The sequence below is a fragment of the Salvelinus namaycush genome, chromosome 6 (genome assembly GCF_016432855.1).
Source record: "Salvelinus namaycush isolate Seneca chromosome 6, SaNama_1.0, whole genome shotgun sequence".
Classification (NCBI taxonomy): Eukaryota; Metazoa; Chordata; class Actinopteri; order Salmoniformes; family Salmonidae; genus Salvelinus; species Salvelinus namaycush.
In genome coordinates this window covers 15,307,736-15,332,011 of record NC_052312.1, presented here as the reverse complement: position 1 = coordinate 15,332,011, position 24,276 = coordinate 15,307,736, and the positions used below count along the sequence as shown (strand labels likewise).

The window sequence follows — 24,276 nt, the reverse complement described above, 5'->3', positions numbered from 1 at the left end:
CAACTCCAGTGTATATTTGGGCTTGTGTTTTAGGCAATTGTCCAGCTGAAAGATACATTTGTCTCCCAGCATCTGTTGGAAAGCAAAGATGGTTGTTGATCATTGCTAGACAGCCATTTTCAAATCTTGTCATTGATTAAGTCAAAACTGTAACCAGGCCAATCAGGAACATTCAATGTCGTCTTCGTAAGCAACTCCATTGTATATTTGGGCTTGTGTTTTAGGCAATTGTCCAGCTGAAAGATACATTTGTCTCCCAGTGTCTGTTGGAAAGCAAACTGAACCAAGTTTTCCTCTAGGATTTTGCCTGTTCTTAGCTCTATTCCGTTTATTTTTATCCCAAAGAAACACTCCCTAGTCCTTGCCAAAGACAAGGATACCCATAACAGTATGCAGCCACCACCATGCTTGAAACTATGAAGAGTGGTACTCAGTGATGTGTTGTGTTGGATTTGCCTCAAACACAACACTTCGCATTCAGGATTTTTTTTGTTGCAGTATTACTTTAGTGCCTTATTGCGAACTGGATGCATGTTTTGGAATATTTTTTATTGTGTACAGGCTTCCTACTTTTCACTCTGTCATTTATGTCAGTATTGTGGAGTAACTACAATGTTGTTGATCCATATTCAGTTATCTCCTATCACTGCCATTCAACTCTGTAGCTGTTTTAAAATAAACTTTGGCCTCATGGTGAAATCCCTGAACGGTTTCATTCCTCTCCGGCAACTGAGTTAGGATGAGCGCCTGTGTCTTTGTAGTGACTGGGTGTATTGATACACCATCCAAAGTGTAATGAATAATGGAACCATGCTTTCTCTATAGACACCAATAGAATGAGAGGACTTTGTAACATCATGTTCTAACTACTGAAATGAGCAGACATTCTCTTCGCTGTTCCCCCTCTCCTCTCTCAATCCCCATCTTTTTCTCTCTCAATCCCGGTCCTCTTTTTCTCTCTCACCCTCAGTATGCCAGAGAGAGTGTGTTGGTTCCAGGGGCAGAGTTACCACAAGCTGAAGAGGGCATGTCTGCAGCGGGGCAAGCTCTTCAAGGATCCCCTCTTTCCCCCATCCGCACTGTCACTCTTCTACAAACGAGCCCCACCCCCTGGACTCACATGGAAGAGACCACGGGTGAGAGGATCGGGGATGGGACGGAGGGGGAAGGTGGAGGAGAGAGAGATGGAGTGAGGCAGTGAAAGAGTGGATGAGGGTGAGAGATAGGAGAAGTGGAAAACAGAGGTAAAATCCTACAAGAGACAAGCACACACAGACAAAGGGAGAGAGAAGCGGCACCAGAACAGAATTTTTCATCAAAATCAATCACTCGCTTTCTCTTACAACCACACACACACTTTTGAACGTCTGGACTCCCCTTTATGCCCTTTCCCAGGAGGTACCAGTTTAAGTCCCCAGTCTAATTCTAGTCGTCCACTCAGCAGATTTTATTCCAGATATAGTTCATTAAAGCCTTTCTAACAGACCAGAGGCGTCAGGACAGTGTAACCCGACACCAACGGGAGTGTGTGTGGCGCGTGTTGCAGATTTGGACTTGAATATGACCAGGGTTTCAGTGTGTGTTTATAAAAGCATCACCTGATGATTTAAATAGCATGTGTTTGTGATGACGAGTGGAGAAGGGCTGTGTAGTGGTGTAGCTTCAAGGGTGGCTATTTATTGGACATTAGGTTGTGGTTGTAGTCTTTCTTAAGTATGCATAGAAGATATACAAAAAACAAAAACAATATGAGGAACGAAATGTTCCTATAGGAGGTCAGATATTTGTTGTTGTTTGCATTGATCGATAGAATACGGGACTGCACAGGTATTCTCTTTGCTCACTGGAGTGTGGGGGGGGGCTAACCACAAAGGGTTAATGGGATTGTGTTCCTAATGCTCTGCACAGGTCATTTAATCCTGCATCCAACAGGAGTCGAATGATAGGATGACATCTGTCACCTCACTCTGCAGTGAGACATACGCACTCGGACTCTTGTATACACACAAATGCACACACACACACACACTTGCACACACTCTCACCGGCATTCATGCACGTGTACACCACACACACACAACACACACATACACACAACACACACATGGACAGGACGCTTGGACACTCTGAACTTCCTTCCTCAGCTATCATAACTGTTATAAAATCCGGTCAGCATCATATTTCATACAGTACTGAGCTTGAACATGATGTCATCTAAGGGGAAATTGAGTTCATAACTTTTCTAGAGTTACATGTTTACAGGTTATGACCTGTGTGTGTGTGGCAGTGCGTTTGTGTGTGTGTGTGTGGACGTGTTTAACTATTCTTGTGGGGACCGGAAGTCCCCACAAGATTAGGTAACAAACAAAAATTTGACCAACTGGGGACATTTTGTTCGTCACCACAAGGTCAAATGCTATTTCTAGGGGGTTTAGGGTTAAGGTTAGAATTAGTGTTAGGGTTAGAATTACGTTAAGGGTTAGGGTTAGGAGCTAGGGTTAGGAGCTAGGGTTAGGAGCTAGGGTTATGTTTCGGGTTAGGGTAAGGTTTAGGGTTAAGGTTAGGTTTTTGGTTTAAGGTTAGGGTTAATGTTAGGGTTAGGGTTAGGGTAGGAGTACGGGTTAGGTTTAGGATTAGGGGTTAGGGAAAAAAAGATTTTAAATGGGACTGAATTGTGTGTGTGTGTGTGTGTGTGTGTGTGTGTGTGTGTGTGTGTGTGTGTGTGTGTGTGTGTGTGTGTGTGTGTGTGTGTGTGTGTGTGTGTGTGTGAGTAGCAGTGTGCTTGAATGTAGTAAGGTGTGTGAATGTGTGTATTAGTGTAAGAGTGTATGAGTGTGTGTATCCTTATACCTCTATTGTGACCTGATACTGTCAAAATGAACATCAACTGCTCGATGTGGACAGGATCTCTCTCTTCTACACTGCTCTAACATCACAGTTTAATGAGCATAGACTGGATTGACACTTGTCCTGACAAAAACACTGGCACCATGTCAAGATAAACTAGATTGAATAGGCTTACTGTACTGTACTGTATGTTGCACCCAATTTACTGCTGATCTTGGAGTATGCATATGTTAACATGTTATATATATTTCTCTCTCTCTCTCTCTCTCTCTCTCTCAGGAACTGTGTAAGGACCCTCGTCTCTTTGTGGACAGGATCAGCACATGGGACCTGCACCAAGGCAGCTTAGGTAACTGCTGGATGGTGGCGGCCACTTCCTGTCTGGCCTCGGAGCCATCGCTGTGGAAGAAGGTGAGGGGTCAAAGGGCAGAGGCCAAATCCCTATAGGTCACACTCAGTGATTTACTTCCTGGTCACTGATTTCATTTTCATTTCACTGAAGAGGTCTTAATGATATGTTTCTTATAGCTGAATCAGACATGTTAGTGCTGGGATGGAATAAAAGCCTGCACACTCTGTAGCTCTGAACGCCCAGGAAGCTGGCTGCCTCTGTACTAACACATTCATAGACCCCAAAACCCTTGTTCGATTTAATTGGTCTAAACCACCAGGTGATTCCTGACCACGTGGAACAGGAGTGGAAGCCCAAGCGTCCGGACCTGTACGCCGGAATCTTCCACTTCCGCTTCTGGCGGCTTGGCCGCTGGACAGACGTGGTGGTGGACGACCTTCTGCCGGTCAGCGAGGACGGAACGCTGCTCTTCTGCCGCTCAGCCACGCCACGGGAGTTCTGGAGCACCCTGCTGGAGAAGGCCTACGCCAAGTGAGATTTTACACTGTACTAAAGCCAAGACACAGCTGAGAGATTAGATTTCAGGTTGGCTAGGAGGAGGCTTGTTAATCACTCAATCAGTATTCATTTATTGTCCCAATTGCACAGAGGGATTTTAGATATAATGAATACAGTATCCACCACACAGTGTACACCACACAGTATCCACTACACAGTATACACTACACAGTATAAACTACACAGTATACTCTACACAGTATCCACCACACAGTATACACTACACAGTGTACACCACACAGTATCCACCACACAGTATACACTACATAGTATACACTACACAGTATCCACCACACAGTATACACTACACAGTGTACACCACACAGTGTACACTACACAGTATCCACCACACAGTATACACTACCCAGTGTACACCACACAGTATATACCACATAGTATACACCACACAGTGTACACCACAGAGTATACACCACACAGTGTACACCACACAGTATACAGTACACCACACAGTATACACCACACAGTGTACACCACACAGTATACACCACACAGTATACACCACACAGTGACCACACTTGACAAAATAAACCAGTAACTAGTCAACATTCTTTCCTTATCCTCACCCATTTAACATTTCCCCAGTCTTCCAACCCTTTCCTCCCCTCTTCCTCTCGCCCAGGTTGAATGGCTGCTATGAGGCACTAGAAGGCGGTAACACGGCGGAGGCCCTCATAGACTTCACAGGGGGGGTGTCGGAGCCCCTATGCCTGGACAGGGAGGCCCTCACCCTGCACCCCGACCAGAGGAGGACGCTGTTCCAGACCCTGGCCAAGGCCCACGGATGCAAAGCCCTCATCACCTGCTCCATACGGGTCAGTGACCAATACACTTTTCCCTGCATAACCACAGTCCTAGGATCAGCTTACCCTTCTCTCCACAGCGTAACAGTAACCATGTGTGGGGAAGATTTTCAACTAGTACTGAAAGATCAGCTTGACTGTTGAACTTCAATCCATGACAATACCAGAGACCATTACTAGAGGCCTCAAAATCTAGGCTTGTGCCCACTTGCCCTAGATGTGATATGAACATGTGCATTCAGGGTGGTAATGAATGGTTTGGGATTGGGCCAGAGAGCTTCTATGAATGTTGTCCTACCAGAGAGATCACCTCTACCTTCTGTACAGTAGCGGGTTATAGAGAGACAGGTGGCTATATAGTGGCTGTGTTGGGCACAGTCCAGCATTAACAATGCTAATGCTTACATTTACTGTAGTACAGAATGGCACTGAATGCTATCTATCCTGTCACGCCTCTTTCTGTCCTTTCTCTTTCCTGTCCTGTCCTCATAAACACTCCAGACACATGCCTCTATTGATTAATGATCTGTATTGTTCATTGTGTAGTTATAGTATACTGCAAGATTCCAATTATACACATCAGGGTGCCTTCATAGAGTGCCTGTGGTGTGTATTGGTATTAGCGTATCTCAATTGTGTATCTGTATTGAGTCTCTCTATCTCTCTCTCTCTCTCTCTCGCTCCCCCTCCTCCCTCCCTCACTCTCTCTCTACAGCCAGCGGAGGGAGAGAGAGTAGAGTCGGTGCTAGACTGTGGTCTGGTGCGGGGCCATGCCTACGGTATCACCGCGGTGAGGAAGGTGCGTCTGGGGGAGCGGTCACTGCTGCCTGGCCGTTGTAGCGGGACGTCCCGTCTCGGCATGGTGCGCATGAGGAACCCCTGGGGTACAGCCGACTTTACCGGGCCCTGGAGTCAGGGGTGAGGGGGGACGGTTACTGCTGTTCTAGTCTATCAGGATACGGTATATTCAACAAAGAACTATAGGCCAAGGGTTGTCCCATTTGGGTAATGTCAAAAATCAGGAAGGGGCTAGAAACAAGGTTTTGTCTATTTGGTCCATTGACATAGAGCTCCTTTGCGCCCCCTTCAGGTCTCAGCAGTGGCAGCAGGTTGGTCGTGGTGAGAGGGAGAAGATGGGCCTCATTGTCAGAGATGTGGGAGAGTTCTGGTAAAGACATATAGTAAAATAAGCATCACTCTTTTGACAGAAAATAATGCTCAATGCATTGCACAAGTCACTACAAATACACTACAATTCCTGTTGAAAAACTAAAAATAGACTTTTTCACCTCCCCTTCCCTCAGGATGGAGTTTGAGGATTTCTGCCGCTACTTCACAGATGTGGTGGTGTGTCGTCTGGTAGAACGAGCCCTGCTGTGGCCCAACACCCACTGGAGAGAGGTTCGCTGCCATGGGGAGTGGGTCCCAGCCCCCAACACTACCGGGGAAACCCCCGCCACCCTCCTCCCCGTCCGCCAGGCATCCAACCTCAGGAAGAACACAGCCAAGCCTGGGGAGGTGAACCAGACTCAGAGAGGGGACCGGAAGGAGGCAAGATTGGGGAAGAGACGGAGAGGTGGAGGAGGAGAAGTAGGAAGCGGTGGAGGGAGAGACAAGGTGGCTGTGGCGAAGAAGGGGGGGGAGAAGAAGACAAAGAGGAAGGAGGAGAGCGTGAAGAAGGGGGGAGAGGTGGATGGACGGTGGGATAAACACATGGATAAGAGGAGTAGGTGTGGAGGATGCATCAACCACAAAGACACCTTTCTACACAACCCCCAGGTGAGTTTACCCTATATATTTCTACACAACAACCAGGTGAGCCTACACTATAGCTAGGTTTATGCCCATAGCAACTGGTTAAATGGTTCCAGGACAAGGTTCAGTCCACTCAGAGTGTGTTTGGTAATGACTAGTAGTTACATAGTAGTGATACACATATTCTTTATGTTCGGAGAACTACACTCAGTATGATAGTATAGTATCTCATTATATAGTATGCTTATACCTCAAGCATGTAAATAATTTGTGTTGCTATAACTGTAAGGACTCAACATGTACTATTTTGGCAACTGCTACAATCTTAATGGTGTAGAAATAGACCTGTGAAAGCCTATTCAGAGGGGTGCAGTTGGAAAACAACATTGCTAAGCTAAAAACAACATGGCTGACACTAAGCTATATTAGTGTTACTGCTATTCTAGGGACGCTCTGCCTCCCTTCTGTCCCCCCCCCCCCCCCCCCTTCTATCTCTTATCCCACCTCTCCCACTACAGTTCATGTTTGAGGTGCAGGGAAAGGAGGATGAGGTGTTGATCTGTCTGCAGCAGGAGGACAGGAGGATAAAGAGGAAGGATGGAGGAGGAGCGAATCTGCCCATCGGCTTTGAGGTGCTGAGGGTGAGTCACAGGCAATGTTCCCTCTAAGCTGGAAGCGTGCCATGCAGAAGAAATATTAGCCCGCGCAGAGAAGTACGAGATTGAACTTCCCTGTTAGATAACACTATCAACATTTCCCTTTACTGTGGGAATTGTGATCGAATCAATGCAACATTAGCCACTTTCAATGCAACATACCGAAACAAAACAAACTGCGCAAGATTTAATATGCAAAAATAATTATGGAAGAGATTTTGTTGTAGGCACAACACATCAGAGTAGGATTCTATTGCATTGACAGGCACGACTCAGGCTCGTACTCTACACAGACCGGTGTACCATAACCAATCAGAGCTGCAGTAGGCCTATATGCAAATAGACCATTGCCATATATGGAGCCAAGCAGCCTACTTGACCACTGTTAAAATGACCTTAAAGTGGGTACAGCCTCAGTGTTCACAATAAACATTCGGCGGAAGTTTCATAGAATTTTCAGCAGACCTGAAATTTGCTCAGTGACGAAAGGAACATTGGTCACAGGGTTTAAAAGGGCCACCGTAGAATGCTATAGTACACCCAAGGGTTGTGTGTGTGTGTGGACGTGTTTAACTATTCTTGTGGGGACCATATGGATTCTTTAGACATTCAGAATAGTGAAATACATGCATGCTGAGGGAAAATAGAGCCACTCTACAAAGTATTACTAACCCAAACACAGTGGGGAACAATGGGCCTTCAGAGAAGGGCGAAGGGTTTATTAAATAATGATTATATTAATAATGATAATGATATTATTATTTTCAATGAAGTTCTGATTTAATCTCTTCAGTTTTTGTTGGAAAAGAAAGGGTTAACACTCAAGGGAGAAAACAAAATCCAATCAGGTCTCTAGCTAGCTAAGTCAGGCTTTGGCTAGGTAATCAGAAGCTAGATGAAGGCACCTGCCATTCAATTATATTAGGGCAAACATTTTGAGTGACAGTGGAATCAAGCAATCACTTTTTGACTTTTTACACAAACGTATGGAAACTTCTGCCTTCTTGAAGGCCAACAGGTAGCGAGCAGTAGTTTTCCCACGGTCTAGCTAGCTAGCTTTTGTTGTCTGCTAGTTTGCAGCGGCTGCAGCAAGCGTTATCAAAGAGGATGTTGTTGCTAATTTGTTAGCTTCTCCCTTTTCAAGAATACGTCTCAACAAGAAGTTAAAAAAAAATTCTGACAAGCAATTTTAAATTTTTCATAAATTCTTAGAATGTTTGGAAATTACGTACATTATACTAAGACATTTGTGAAAATTATATAGTAATGTAGAGTGGGAAAGTGGCCTTGCGTTTGAACAATTAATAGACAATGGAGTTAATAGAACCGGATAAAACAAATCTCTCTTTTCCAGGACCAGAGTCTACACAGACCGGTGTGCTATAGCCAATCATAGCTACAGTAGGCCTTAATACAAACAATCCATTTGCCACACAGGCAAGCCATCATTCACTTTGAACTTGACTGTGTGTTTACAGGCAGTTGCACAGTTAGATCATTAGAACACATTCGCCAAAAGCCACAAAATACACCTGAATGGATTTCTGCAAACATGTAAACACCATGGGAGTCCTCTTACATTTGGGAACTTTACAGTCCTATTGATCAAACAACCATGAAAAGGTAGGCTCTCTCTCCCTCAGTTATGCACATCAACATGAGCTAAAATCTAATGAAGGAACTTTAGATAAACCCTCTCAAACTTTTTCAGCTAGTTGGCTGTCAAAATTTCACTGATAAACAATGGGGAATTGTAGCCACCTCGTCCTTCTGCAGCTTGTCTGTCAATGCATGCTTGTCCCAACCAAGCACCCAAGCTAACTGGCTAAAGTTGGCTAGCTTGCTAGCTAGCTACTTCTAGACACAAATGAGAGAAAACCTCACTCTGACCATTTTACTCGCCGTAGCAGAGCTGGTTAGGCTGTTTACATGTTAACTAGAGCGTTCTTGACTAACTATTACTTTTTTTGCCTACGTTTACTGACACATGTCATATTCAGATTGTGTTGCTCATTTGTAAATGAATCAGTTGTTATGCGCTCTGGCACACTCAGACAAGAGTGCACTGAAATTAGAGTAGATAGCCAGAGTGAATTTGCGAACGCAACAGATATGTTAACTGGATAACAGTTGTTCAATTTCTTGCTGGCTAACCAAATGACACCTGCATCTCTAGCTGTGTATAGCCACTGAAAAAAAGATATGAGGGGAAAAAGTCAGTCACTCACCTACTCCTCCAATGGCATGAAATGACATCCTCCTAGCACCTAGCCTGCTAGCTAGGCTCCGTGTTTTTAGCATTCCCAGCCTTGGTTACATTCATCTGTTTTTGTCCAGAAAATGTTGTCATTGCAACTGAAACAGTGCATCCCGATTGGAGGCAGCAAACAATGTACCAGGTCAGCTGTGACTTAAAACCTGATAAAAAAAATATTGCTAACTATCAAGAAATGTATTGGTGAATTATATCATGCATTGAACTGCATCCATCTATTCTGCCAACAATGCCTTAGTGTACCTCATGGAATGTTGAGTCAAATATAATCTATTTTTAAAAACTCTTATAGCATAAACTGGGGATTGTATATTTTAATATCTGCAAAGTAGTTAAAACGCTGTAAGTTCCACTTAAACTTTAGGTCACTGGTTACTTTGTGTGCTAAACGTGAAATGTTTTTGCAATGGAAGTAATAGCTGTACATTTCGATTGGGAAATGCTTAATGATTGTGTTTTTGTATTCTTATAATTGGGATTTACTGGCTTATTATGTCCAAGTTTATGGACTGCTTATCTTTAACATCAAGCTGTGTGTGACTGTTGTCTTTCCATCGGCTCTATGCAGTGGTGTAGTGGTACCTGGAGAAGTAGGTATACTCTAATGTTGACAAAAAAGTTCCCAAAGGCCCACCCAGTGAAGGAAAGGCACCTTGTGTGAAAAAATGTATGTTTTCCTGTGTTTTTTCAATTAGTTGTCCTATATCTTTTTCAGATTTTCACTCTCAAAATATATATTTTTTGTATAGAAAAAAGACAACATTTGATGGTCTAAATCCACAACAGTGGTTAAACCACACCAATCTGATTGGATGGGCCTGTCAGGGCCTGGCTCCCCAGTGGTTGGGCCTCTGTCCAGCCAGGCCCATCCATGTCTACGCCCCTGATGCTAACAGCACATCATGACAATTGCGCATCACAAATAGTCTACTAACCAATACTTCAGATGAAACTTTTTCAATACCTGGTTTGTATACCCATTGTTGCCTTATTTAGCATTTACTGGTAGATATCATCAGTTGAAATGTCTACCCTACCAGTTACCAATGTCATTCTTTGTGAGCTGCTCCGTGCCAAAACCAATTGAGATCTGCATACTCTTTCTGCCTGCAGATGATATTCCCCTGGATCTAGGCAATGTGTGCAGCGGGCATGTGAATATATTTCACGTGCTTTGCGATTGTATAGGCTATTTTGTGCATGATTTCTCTATTGTACTGCATAATTGATAAGTCGTATCCCAGGTAGGAAAAAAGGGGTTTCTAAAGGTTTTTTTTAGGTGTTGGTTGTTGGATTGGTTGTCTAAACATTCTGACTGCATTCAGATAAACGTTCGGTTTTGGTTAAAGTGTAGGGGGACAGAGTATGTTTTGTAAACCTTTGTCATAGGTGTCATCAACATTTGGTAAACATTGGCATTAGTGTCATTTACAACGTTGGCTATTACTTCTCTTTTAAACGTTAATGAACAGCCACCAATGTTTAACAAACGTATTTTACAAATATTTTACTTTTTGTATTTTACAACCTTGGTTTGGTTGGGTTTCAAACGTCCATCAACGTTCGCCAATGTTTAACAAACGTTGGTTAACGTTGGTAATAGGTGTTCTATGTGATGATGGCTTCAACTAATAAAGACAGAAAATTGAAACTATATTTTAGAATTTTTTTTAACCAACAAGGAACTACAAAATACAATATAAAACCGTTAATTACTAAATCTTGATGAACTATAATTGGATTTGCAACTAATTACATTACTATTTCCCTAGTATTTCCCCTTTTTACCACTAGACACATTTAATAAAATCACTGGAGTTACAAAATGTCCTGTTAAGTCAAAAAGCTTTCGGGTCAACTCCGTGCTTGTGCTCCTTCTGTCTCTTGGGCTTCTGTCTCTTGGGCTTCCGTCTCTTGGGCTTCCGTCTCTTGGGCTTCCGTCTCTTGGGCTTCCGTCTCTTGGGCTTCTGTCTCTTGGGCTTCCGTCTCTCTCCATTATTTCAGGTGCTATAGTCTGAAACAAAGTAACTTGAGTGTTAAAACTCATCATTGGACTAATTACATTTATTTGAGGGGCACAGTTAACTCGTGCTCTCTCACACCATTTGTGCACACAGATCTCTTTCTGTTTATCTGCGACTCTCTTCTTCTCTGGAGACAGATGTGTCAATTTTGACAAGTAACGTTACAGAAGAAGAAAGTTACGTAGCATTATGGGATAGTGGTGAAGTAAACAAACATGGCTGTACCCATGAAGTGCGTACGTGTCAAACCTCCTGACAACGTTTAGAAACGTTGGCCAAGAGTTCCCTTTCATACGTGTCAAACAGTACCAAATCTCAACCTATTGGCCACATTGGAATATGTTTCAAATACATTTCTTTTTAAATGTTTATTTAGGAATGTTGAGAGAACGTTGTTACAACGGTTGTTTTTGCAACATCAATATACAACCTTTCCCAACCTAAGTCCAATGTTTGTTTAGGTTCCAGGAACGTTTTGTGCTACTTGGGATTAGCGATCGGCCGATTAATTAGGGACAATTTCAAGTTTTCAGAACAATCGGTAATTGCCATTTTTGGACGCCGATTATGGCCGATTACATAGCAATCCACGAGGAGACTGCATGGTAGGCTGACCACCTATTACGCGAATGCAGCAAGGAGCCAAGGTAAGTTTCTAGCTAGCATTAAGCATATCTTAGAAACAACAATCAATCTTAACATAATCACTAGTTAACTACACATTGTTGATGATATTACTACTTTAACTAGCTTGTCCTGCGTTGCATATAATTAATGCGGTGCCTGTTAATTTATCATCGAATCACAGCCTACTTCGCCAAAAGGGTGATGATTTAACAAAAGCGCATTCGCGTCAGGGTTGTAACGGGCTTCCTTCTTCTCTTCATCCGAAGAGGAGTAGCAAGGATTGGACCAACGTGCAGCGGGGTGTGAATTCATAATGATTTATTAAACCAAACTACGAAACACGAAAACAAACACTTGGAAGGATTACAAAAATAACAAAAAACGAATGTAGACTGACCTAAACCATAAGAACTTACATATAACACGAAGCACGTAGGAACAGGTACAGACTATAACAAACGAACGAACAAACGCTACAGTCCCGTGTGGTGCGCAGACACAGACACGGACGACAATCACCCACAAACAAACAGTGAGAACAACCTACCTTAATATGACTCTCAATCAGAGGAAACGTCAAACACCTGCCTCTAATTGAGAGCCATACCAGGCAACCCAAAACCAACATAGAAACAGAAAACATAGACTGCCCACCCAAAACTCACGCCCTGACCAATAAACACATACCAAACAACAGAAAACAGGTCAGGAACGTGACAGAACCCCCCCCTCAAGGTGCGAACTCCGGGCGCACCCCTACAACTCAAGGGGAGGGTCTGGGTGGGCATCTGTCCGCGGTGGCGGCTCCGGCGGTGGACGAGGACACCACTCCACCACTGTCTTTGTCCCCCTCCTTAGCGTCCTTTGAGTGGCGACCCTCGCCCCCGACCATGGTCCAGGAACCTTCACTAAGGCCCCTCCTACATAGAGGAGACAGCTCAGGACAGAGAGGTAGCTCAGGACAGAGAGGTAGCTCAGGACAGAGAGGTAGCTCAGGACAGAGAGGTAGCTCCGGACAGAGAGGTAGCTCCGGACAGAGAGGTAGCTTAGGACAGAGGGACAACTCTGTACTAATGGCAGCTCCGGACTGAGTGGCAGCTCCGGACTGGGTGGCAGCTCCGGACTGAGTGGCAGCTCCGGACTGAGTGGCAGCTCCGGACTGAGTGGCAGCTCCGGACTGAGTGGCAGCTCCGGACTGAGTGGCAGCTCATGACTGGAGGGCAGCTCATGACTGGAGGGCAGCTCATGACTGGAGGGCAGCTCATGACTGGAGGGCAGCTCATGACTGAAGGGCAGCTCATGACTGAAGGGCAGCTCATGACTGAAGGGCAGCTCATGACTGAAGGGCAGCTCATGACTGAAGGGCAGCTCATGACTGTAGGGCAGCTCATGACTGTAGGGCAGCTCATGACTGTCTGGCGGTTCTGGCAGCTCCTGACTGGCTGGCGGCTCTGGCAGCTCCTGACTGGCTGGCGGCTCTGGCAGCTCCTGACTGGCTGGCGGCTCTGGCAGCTCCTGACTGGCTGGCGGCTCTGGCAGCTCCTGACTGGCTGGCGGCTCTGGCAGCTCCTGACTGGCTGGCGGCTCTGGCGGCTCCTGACTGGCTGGTGGCTCTGGCGGCTCCTGACTGGCTGGCGGCTCTGGCGGCTCCTGACTGACGGACGGCTCTAATGGCTCGGGACAGACGGGCGGCTCTAATGGCTCGTGGCAGACGGATGGCTCAGAAGGCGCTGGGCAGACGGATGGCTCAGAAGGCGCTGGGCAGACGGATGGCTCAGACGGCGCTGGACAGACGGATGGCTCAGACGGCGCTGGGCAGACGGATGGCTCAGACGGCGCTGGGCAGACGGATGGCTCAGACGGCGCTGGGCAGACAGATGGCTCAGACGGCGCTGGGCAGACAGATGGCTCAGACGGTGCTGGGCAGACAGATGGCTCAGACGGTGCTGGGCAGACGAGCAGTGCAGGCGGCGTTGGGCAGACAGCCGACTCTGACCTGCTGAGGCGCACAGTAGGCCTGGTGCGTGGTGCCGGAACTGGTGGTACCGAACTGGAGACACGCACCTCAAGGCTAGTGCGGGGAGCAGGAACAGGGCACACTGGACTCTCGAAGCGCACTATAGGACTGGTGCGTGGTACCGGAACTGGAGGTACCGGGCTGAGGGCACGCACCTCAGGGCGAGTGCGGGGAGAAGGAGCAGTGCGTACAGGGCTCTGGAGACGCACAGGAGGCTTGATGCGTGGTGCCGAAACTGGAGGCACTGAGCTTGAGACACGCACCACAGGGAGAGTGCGTGGAGGAGGAACAGTGCGTACAGGGCTCTGAGGACGCACATGAGGCTTGGTGCGTGGTGCAGGCACTGGTGGTACTGAGCTGGGGCGGGAAGGTGGCGCCGGATATACCGGACCGTGTAGGCGTACTGGCTCCCTTGAGCACTGAACCTGCCCAACCTTACCTGGTTGTATGCTCCCCGTCGCCTGACCAGTGCGGGGAGGTGGAATAACCCGCACCGGGCTATGTAGGCGAACCGGGGACACCATGCGTAAGGCTGGTGCCATGTAAGCCGGCCCAAGGAGACGTACTGGTGGCCAGATATGTAGAGCCGGCTTCATGGCACTTGGCTCAATGCTCAATCTAGCCCTACCAGTGCGGGGAGGTGGAATAACCCGCACCGGGCTATGCACACGTACAGGAGACACCGTGCGCTCTACTGCGTAACACGGTGTCTGCCCGTACTCCCGCTCTCCACGGTTAGCCTGGGAAGTGGGCGCAGGTCTCCTACCTGCCCTAGACCCACTACCTCTTAGCCCCCCCCAAGAAATTTTTGGGTTGTACTTGCGGGCTTTTCAGGCTTCCGTGCTAGACTCGTCCCCTCATAACGCCGGTTCCTCTCTCCGGTTTCCTCCGCTCTCCGAGCTGCCTCCAGCTGTTCCCATGGGCGGCGATTCACTCCAACCTTAGCCCATGGTCCTTTTCCTTCCATGATTTCCTCCCAAGACCAGAAATCCTGCTTCGTGCGCTGTCCGTTAACCCGCTGCTTGATCCGGGTTTGGTGGGTGATTCTGTAACGGGCTTCCTCCTTCTCTTCATCCGAAGAGGAGTAGCAAGGATTGGACCAACGTGCAGCGGGGTGTGAATTCATAATGATTTATTAAACCAAACTACGAAACACGAAAACAAACACTTGGAAGGATTACAAAAATAACAAAAAACGAATGTAGACTGACCTAAACCATAAGAACTTACATATAACACGAAGCACGTAGGAACAGGTACAGACTATAACAAACGAACGAACAAACGCTACAGTCCCGTGTGGTGCGCAGACACAGACACGGACGACAATCACACACAAACAAACAGTGAGAACAACCTACCTTAATATGACTCTCAATCAGAGGAAACGTCAAACACCTGCCTCTAATTGAGAGCCATACCAGGCAACCCAAAACCAACATAGAAACAGAAAACATAGACTGCCCACCCAAAACTCACGCCCTGACCAATAAACACATACCAAACAACAGAAAACAGGTCAGGAACGTGACAAGGGTATATGCAGCAGTTTGGGCCGCCTGGCTCGTTGCGAACTGTGTGAAGACCATTTCTTCCTAACAAAGACCGTAATTAATTTGCCAGAATTTTACATAATTATGACATAACATTGAAGGTTGTGCAATGTAACAGCAATATTTAGACTTAGGGTTGCAACCCGTTTGATAAAATACGGAACGGTTCCGTATTTCACTGAAAGAATAAACGTTTTGTTTTCTAAATTATGGTTTGTGGATTTGACCATATTAATGACCTAAGGCTCGTATTTCTGTGTGTTTATTATATTATAATTAAGTCTATGATTTGATATTTGATAGAGCAGTCTGACTGAGCGGTGGTAGGCAGCAGTAGGCTTGTAAGCATTCATTCAAACAGCACTTTCCTGCGTTTGCCAGCAGCTCTTCGCAATGCTTGAAGCACAGCGCTGTTTATGACTTCAAGCCTATCAACTCCCAAGATTAGGCTGGCAATACTATAGTGCCTATAAGAACATCCAATAGTTAAATGTATATGAAATACAAATGGTATAGAGAAAAATAGTCTTATAATTCCTATAATAACTACAACCCAAAACTTCTTACCTGGGAATATTGAAGACTCATGTTGAACCACCAGCTTTCATATGTTCTCATGTTCTGAGCAAGGAACTTAAACGTTAGCTTTTTCACATGGCACATATTGCACTTTTACTTTCTTCTCCAACACTGTGTTTTTGCATTTTTTAAACCAAATTGAACATGTTTCATTATTTATTTGAGACTAAATAGATTTTATTTATGTATTATATTAAATTAAAATAAAAGTGTTCATTCAGTATTGTTGTAATTGTCATTATTACAAATACATATATAAAAAGCGTCCGATTAATTGGTATCCGTTTTTTTTTGGTCCTCCAATAATCGGTATCAGTATCGGCGTTGAAAGATCATAATCGGTCGACCTCTACCTGGGATACCTCCCCTACACGACGTTGATACACATCAATAGGGATTAAGAAATGCATATATGCAATGCCCTCTGAAGAAAAAGTGGGTATACGGTTTATACCTGCGTATACCCTCCACTACACCACTGGCCCTTTGTGTTTTACAAAAAGTGTACTCGACATGATGCAACAAAAGTTCAACATTCACTTTCGGCTACCATTTCTGTCAAGCAGTCTACGCAGACAGTTTGATGCACATGTTCGATAAATCCAAAGTATGCACCACACAGAACGCACTGCAACTGCCTCTGCAATGCAATGCTGCAAGGCAAACGCAGCGTCCTGTTGGAAATGAACACTGTCAGTATGTTCCAAGCGTAATAGTTGCTGTCCTTTCAGAACCATGAACCTGTCACACACTGAAGGCATAAAGGCTATAATATATATAAAGGCTGTTTAGATATTAATGTTTCAAGAAAGGAGTGCATATATGTGCTGACTGAATGGAAGCTGAGTTTTTTACTCCGATGGTCTCGCCTGGAGTCCTCCCTGTCCTAGATTGAGACAAGACCTAGTACAAATGTATCCAATACCGAGACAAGACCAATACACTCCAAATGTGCTCTCGAGACCGTCTCGAGTACTACAACACTGGTGTGTGTGTGCGTGCATACCAGATCTGGGTTTTTAGTATTGTAATTTATCCGAAATCAACTACAATTTGAGTATTGTTAAATAATGTGGACGAAATCAACTACTTCTAATGGAAGTATTTGAAAGTATATTCAAACATTTGATGTACAGTCACATCCACTGTGGTTGTCTGAAGGGTGCTATAGACCACCACAGTGGAGGTGTCATAATACCCATAACACCTAGAGGTCAAACAGGGTTCCACTGTTCATTTTTCCCATAGGGGATTTTACACTTAAATAAGGGCTGTGTTTCGTGCAGGCTTACCCTTGCGTGACGTTTTGATAACCATTTAAACCTCTCTTGAACAAGGTCACTTTTATCAATATATTCGGCTCTATTTACTCTCAGATTTGAAAATGCTAATTAGCATCAAAGTAGATGCAACGTGTACGCTAAGAATCGGGAAGCAAGTACAGGGAGTGAATTTAATAAATAACGGAACATTGAACAAAACAAGAAACACGAATAGCATACAGACAGGAAACACAGAAACAGAGTCAATAACGCCTGGGGAAAGATCCAAAGGGGGTGACAGATATAGGGGAGGTAATCAGGAAGGTGATGCGCCGAGAGGGGGAGCAGGAGTAGACGTGACAGTAGACATCATGAAAAACTACAAATCCCTGCAAGCTACTGCACATCATCTCTAGCTGACACCTTTGCTAACAGGTATTGTAAACTTGCATAAGACAGTTCACAGAAATGTCCATTTAAATACATTTTGCCAATTTATTTGTTACTACAGCTGTAATGCCCGGTGTGTAGTGGATGAAAGGAGTCAAACGCAGGAGACAGAGAGTTCAGAGTAGCGTTCCAAATTTAATTCCCCACACGGGTGAAAACACGACGCTACTCTAAAAGTAATGCTCCACCACAAACAAAGTGAGAAACACGAAAATCACAAACCAACGTACACGTACCCTGACACACAAGAATGTACAAACTGTACACACAACAATCCCGCACACCCAGCAGGCCGGGCTGCTGGGTAATAAAGCCCCACAAATCACCCTAACCACAAACAGGTGTCACTACTCAGCAAAAAGGGAGGGGAAGGAAAAGTCAGTAGCAGCTAGTAGGCCGGTGACAACGACCGCCGAGCGCCACCCGAACAGGAAGGGGAGCCACCTTCGATGGGAGTCGTTACAACAGCATCGGTCAAAACTTGACACATCTACTCATTCAAGGGTTTTTCATTATTTTACTATTTCCTACATTGTAGAATAATAGTGAAATAACTCATGAAATTATGTAGTAACCAAAAAAGTTCTAAACAAATCAAAATATATTTTATATTTGAGAGTCTTCAATGTAGCCACCCTTTGCCTTGATGACAGATTTGCACACTCTTGCATTCTCTCAATCAGTTTCATGAGGTAGTCACCTGGAATGCATTTCAATTAACAGGTGTGCATTGTTAAAAGTTCATTTGTGAAATTTCTTTCCTTCTTAATGCGTTTGAGCCAATCAGTTGTGTTGTGACAAGGTAGTGTTAGTATATAGAAGATAGCCCTATTTGTTAAAAGCCCAAGTCCATATTATGGCAAGAACAGCTCAAATAAGCAAAGAAAAACGACTGTCCATCGTTACTTTAAGACATGAAGGTCAGTCAATGTGGAACATTTCCAGAACTTTGAAAGTTTCTTCAAGTGCAGTCGCATAAACCATCAAGCGCTATGATGAAACCGCCACAGCAAAGGAAGACCCAGAGTTACCTCTGTTGCAGAGGATAGCTTCATTAGAGTTACCAGTTTCATAAATCGGCAATTAACTGAGTTCAAGTAACAGAAACATCTCAACATCAACTGTTCAGAGGAGACTGCGTGAATCAGGCCTTTATGGTCGAATTGCTGAAAAGAAACCACTACTAATGGACACCAATAAGAAGAAGAGACTTGCTTTCGCCAAGAAACACGAGCAATGGACATTAGACCAGTGGAAATCTGTCCTTTGGTCTGATGAGTGCAAATTTTAGATTTTTGGTTCCAACCGCCGTGTCTTTGTGAGACGCAGAGTAGGTGGATGGATTATCTCCGCATGTGTGGTTCCCACCTTGAAGCAGGAGGAGGAGGTGTGATGGTGTGGCGGTGCTTTTCTGGTGACACTGTCAGTGACTTATTTAGAATTCAAGGCACACTTAACCAGCATGGCTACCACAACATTCTGCAGCGATACACTATCCCATCTGGTTTGCGCTTAGTGGGACTATCGTTTGTTTTTCAACAGGACAATGACCCAAAACACACCTCCAGGCTGTGTAAGGGCTATTTGACCAAAAAGGAATGTGATGGAGAGCTGCATCAGGCCTCCACAATCACCCGACCTCAACTCAATTGAGATGGTTTGGGATGAGTTGGACCGCAGAGTGAAGAAAAAACAGCCAACAAGTGCTCAGCATATGTGGGAACTCCTTCAAGACTGTTGGAAAAGCATTCCAGGTGACTACCTCAGAAAGCTGGTTGAGAGAATGCCAAGAGTGTGCAAAGCTGTCACCAAGGCAAATGGTGGCTGCTTTGAAGAATCTCAAATATAAAACATATTTTGATTGAACACTTTTTTGGTTACTACATGATTCCATATGTGTTATTTCATAGTTTTGATGTCTTCACTATTATTCTACAATGTAGAAAATAGGAAAAATTATGAAAAACCCTTGAATGAGTAGGTGTGTCCAAACTTTTGACTGGTACTGTACACGTAGCTAACATTAGATAGTTAATCCAGAGATTCGTACCTTTGCCTCGATTCGGCAGTCTCGTCCAGATCATCATGGCATTTGTAGTTCTTTATGATAGCCACATTAGCAGCTAATTAGCATTTCATTTTTTGGGGGGGGTAAATACAGGTGAATATATTGATAGAAGTCACCTTGTCCTAGAGAGATTTACTTGGTTATCCAAACGTCACGCCATTGTAAGCCTACACGAAACACAGCCCTTATTTTAAGTGTTTCTAAATTCCCCTATGGGAGAAATGAATGGTGGAAAAACAATTGTAATCATTTCCCTGTTTGACCGCTAGGTTTTATAGGCATTATGACTCATACTGTTGTACTCTATAGCTGGTGATGCCTCATCATGGCTGTTTATTCCCCATCTTTTGCAACAATGTCAATGAGCACCATCACTATCTTTACTTTGCAGTACATCAACCTGTCTCAGCTGAGATCAACTTTTTTCTGGATACGGGTCCTGGGTTCAAATGCATGGGAGTATTTATTTGTATTTGAAAATACTCTATTTGAGTATTTCTTTTATACATGCCAATACTTTCCAAGTGTATTATCAAATGCATTACAATATTCAACTACTTGTCCTTTCAAGTAAAAGATATTCAAAACTCAAACAAAAGAAGGGAAGTACTGCTAAGGTACACAATAATACATTTTGTTTGACAGAAGGGGCTCTTTGGTAAAAGGGGTAAATTGGTCATCAAATAGAAAGGAGGACCAAGGCACTCTTCATATAATTAATTAAAATGCCTTTATTAGTATGGCATGTTCAATGGATACAAAGTTTATAAACTACATATGTGTGTCATATTTACTGTGCGTTTACCCGCATATTAATTCCCCCTCCCCATTGTTAACAGGTGGAGGTGAACCGTCTAAGCCGTGTGCAGCGTGTGGTGGAGCAGGCTGCAAGCTCTGTGTACATGGACTCCCGTAGCGTTGCCCTGCGAGTGACCCTGGTCCCCGGCCGCTACGCCCTCCTCCCCACCACCTTTCAACCTAGGGCCACCGGACGCTTTCTGCTACGCCTCTTCTCACATTCACACCTCAGACTCAGGTGAGGGGGAATGGTGTGAATGTTAAGAATGAAGGAATGGAACGTATGTTAGGAAAGAAGGTGTAATGTCAAGTGTGTGTGTGAGATTCCCTGTGCATTTAGCATGTCAGCACTATATAATGATTGATAATATTACTGTCTATCAATCTTCCTCTTTTCCACTTTACTACTTTTATTCTCTCTCGCTATATATATATATAGTGAGTTGAGACAGGAGTTGCCTGCTCTCTCAGTGTGGCAGTGCTGTCTCCCCCAGTCCAGTATAGTGACCACCGTCCACCTGCGCCGAGCCTGCGGACTCAGCCAGCCCAAACAGAAACGTAGTGTTACCTCACTGGGGCATTATTAACGTTATCACAACATACATTATCATAACATACATTATTATGGCATACATTATCATAACATACAGTACATTAAACATAAATGATCATAAAATACATTATTGTGACATATATTATTATAAACATACATTATCATAACATAGATTATTGTGACATATATTATCGAAACAGATTATTATGACATGTATTATCATAACATACATTATCATGCTAAACGTTATCATAACATACATTATCACAGCAAACATTGTTGAGAAATTATTATAACCATTTTTATTTATTTATGATATACATTATCTCAACAGCAAAAAATTGTAGCATACATTGTCGCTACAAACATTAGTATGACATACATTACCATAACATACATTACCATCCCACGGAATTGTGGCTCATACCAGTAACTGACAACATCAAGTCTCATTGTATACAAACCTCGATATCCATCTTTCCAAAGAATATGAGACGAAGTCTGACAACACAAGAGTAATTGTCTATGCATTGTGTCTGTATCTGTGTTGTGTAGCACCAGATGTGTATGCTGTGATCTGTTGTGAGGACGACACCATAAGAACACGAGTGTTCAAGGAGGATGGAAATCCAGAGTTCAACATGAGGGCCATTTTCTATAGGAGATACCCAGACGCACACATCAGCATTAAGGTTAGAAACACACACACACACACACACACACACACACACACACACACACACACACACACACACACACACACACACACACACACACACACACACACACACACACACACACACAGCTCACAAGGATGATACAGTACTGAGGGCTAGTAGTATTGAGAGAAAATAGTATTGAGGGAGAATAGTATTGAGGGCGAATACCACTGAGGGCGAATACCACTGAGGGCGAGTACCACTGAGGGCGAGTACCACTGAGGGCGAGTACCACTGAGGGCGAATACCACTGAGGGAATACCACTGAGGGCGAATACCACTGAGGGCGAATAGTATTGAGGGCGAATAGTGCTAAAGGGCAATTAGTAAAATGTCAAGTTTAATGATTCAAGTTATAATCATTGGCCTAATATTTGTTTTTCTGTGTGTGTGTGTGTGTGTGTGTGTGTGTGTGTGTGTGTGTGTGTGTGTGTGTGTGTTTAGTTGTGGAGCCGTGGTCTACTTTGGGACACTCTATTAGGAGGGGCTCGACTCCAGACCGGCGACAGTGAGCGAGGGCGGAGCCAGGGGATTGACCTACAGGGCGGCCAATCACATTCAGGATACCGGGGATGCATCTACGTGGAAACCTCATCCAGCAAATGCCTGACAGACTTGTGACAGACAGCTGTGGCTTGTCCCACCCACTATACAATCATGGCAATCACTGCTTTTCTGGATGAAGCAGCGGATTTGAAAGAGGATGGATCCAATTCAATAGCTTTGAAGGAAAATGGACATTTGTCTTCGGCTTCCATGAATTACAAAGACAAATACCTCTTTGAATTAAAGATTATGAGAACTCGGTACTACTGCGTTAAGGAACAGAAAAGCACAGTGATCTATCTATCTGTTTGTTGTTCACTACTAGCGCAATGGAGATCATAAAATCATAAAAATATCCCCTAACTTTACATTTCTGCTGGTCAGACCCTGTAAGAGTACAACATTATCCAAAAACAACAACATTTAAACTGTAAAAATACATTGATTGCCAGCTGCCAAGGTTATCTAAGGTTTATACATAATATATGTAGGTCTACTCTTTTTTTATGTGTCATGAAAGGTGCATAATTTTAGGAGAAACATTTTGATCAATTAAAATGTAATTTTCCTCTATAAACTGACCATTATATAGATTTTTTTATTTCACCTTAATATGGTATGCTATACTTTCAAATGTTTATTTTAAAAAGATACACATTTCAACGTGGGATATTATTTTTTGAATTAATGCGAACAAGAGTATACCCTACCCTGTCTCTTCTAGCCGTATTAACAATCAACTATCAGGTTTCAGGTATGACCCAGATGCAGACAGTGTCGATGAAACAAACGTTTATTTCTAGTACACGGGCAGGCAAACAACAGGGTCAGGGCAGGCAGGGGTCAGTAATCCAGAGAGTGCAAAAGATCCAGAATGGCAGGAAGTCTCAGGGTCAGGGCAGGCAGGGGTCAGTAATCCAGCGAGGGTGCAAAAGGTCCAGAACGGCTGGATGTCTCAGGGTCAGGGCAGGCAGGGGTCAATAATCCAGTGAGGTGGGACAAGGTATAGAACGGCAGGCAGGCTCAGGGTCAAGGCAGGCAGAACGGTCAAAACTGGGAAGGGAGGAATTTTTGATTCCTCCCCCCAAAAAATTATAGTCATATTCTCTCATGCATGAGAGTCAGAAATTGCGAGAGACATTGCTAAAGTGGGTGTGGGCAAAAATTGTAATTGTAAAAAAAAATATTGAGTTGAATGCTAAACAAGAATATTGTACACAGTATTATCAAAGACTTTTATAACTAACCAAGATAGACCGGAGACTGTCTTTTCAAATGGGAGCAAACTGGGCTTCCTCTCATCACCATATTTGGTAGTGAGTGGAAACGCCAACCGGATGCTTCACTTTTATACATCTGGTGAACTATCTGTCTCATTGTTCTATCTGTGGTATGATCAACTTAATTACTCCAAATGCAAAGCACTTTGAGGCCAAGTGTTGATTAGATGGAGTACAAAAGAGAGAAACATATTGTATAGAACTTAAAAAATAATTTCTCTGTTGTGAGGAGTAGAGAATTGGGGCAGCTTTATACATTACATTTCTATAGGCCGTTGATGACCAAACCTGGGTTGAAATCGTTCCAATACTTTGAGCCTGGAGTGCAAGGTATGAGGGATTTGCACTTTTGAGACTTTTCTATTGGTTCCATTTCAACAGGCAACCTAAATCAATTACAGATACAGTGAATGATTTCAAATAGTATTTGAACGCAGATCTGTTGATGACAAGGGCCATAATACAGCATCCTATGTAATGTTTGTGTCATGGCTCTCTACCTCCCTCTGACTTTCCTGAATACCAGTGGTGATTTT

The 24,276-nt window shown here is 44.1% G+C and overlaps 1 protein-coding gene across 1 annotated transcript; it reads left to right on the top strand.

Annotated features, from left to right (window-relative positions):
• The first annotated feature begins 971 nt into the window (after window positions 1-971).
• Window positions 972-22,535, top strand: LOC120049243 (calpain-5-like). Its single transcript, XM_038995481.1, has 12 exons — window positions 972-1,136; window positions 3,127-3,258; window positions 3,519-3,730; window positions 4,398-4,590; window positions 5,294-5,496; window positions 5,669-5,746; window positions 5,883-6,357; window positions 6,852-6,974; window positions 20,684-20,880; window positions 21,082-21,200; window positions 21,751-21,887; window positions 22,359-22,535. Exons 1-12 carry the CDS (start codon window positions 972-974, stop codon window positions 22,533-22,535), a joined length of 2,211 nt encoding a protein of 736 aa, XP_038851409.1.
• The last annotated feature ends 1,741 nt before the right edge of the window (window positions 22,536-24,276 follow it).

What these genes read in the sequence shown, in the direction of transcription:
- LOC120049243 (XM_038995481.1), top strand. Translation starts at nt 972, where the DNA reads ATGCCAGAGAGAGTGTGTTGGTTCCAGGGGCAGAGTTACCACAAGCTG. An exon ending in TCACATGGAAGAGACCACGG is followed by an intron (nt 1,137 to 3,126) that starts GTGAGAGGATCG and finishes TCTCTCTCTCAG; the next exon opens with GAACTGTGTAAGGACCCTCG. An exon ending in AGAGATGTGGGAGAGTTCTG is followed by an intron (nt 5,747 to 5,882) that starts GTAAAGACATAT and finishes CCCTTCCCTCAG; the next exon opens with GATGGAGTTTGAGGATTTCT.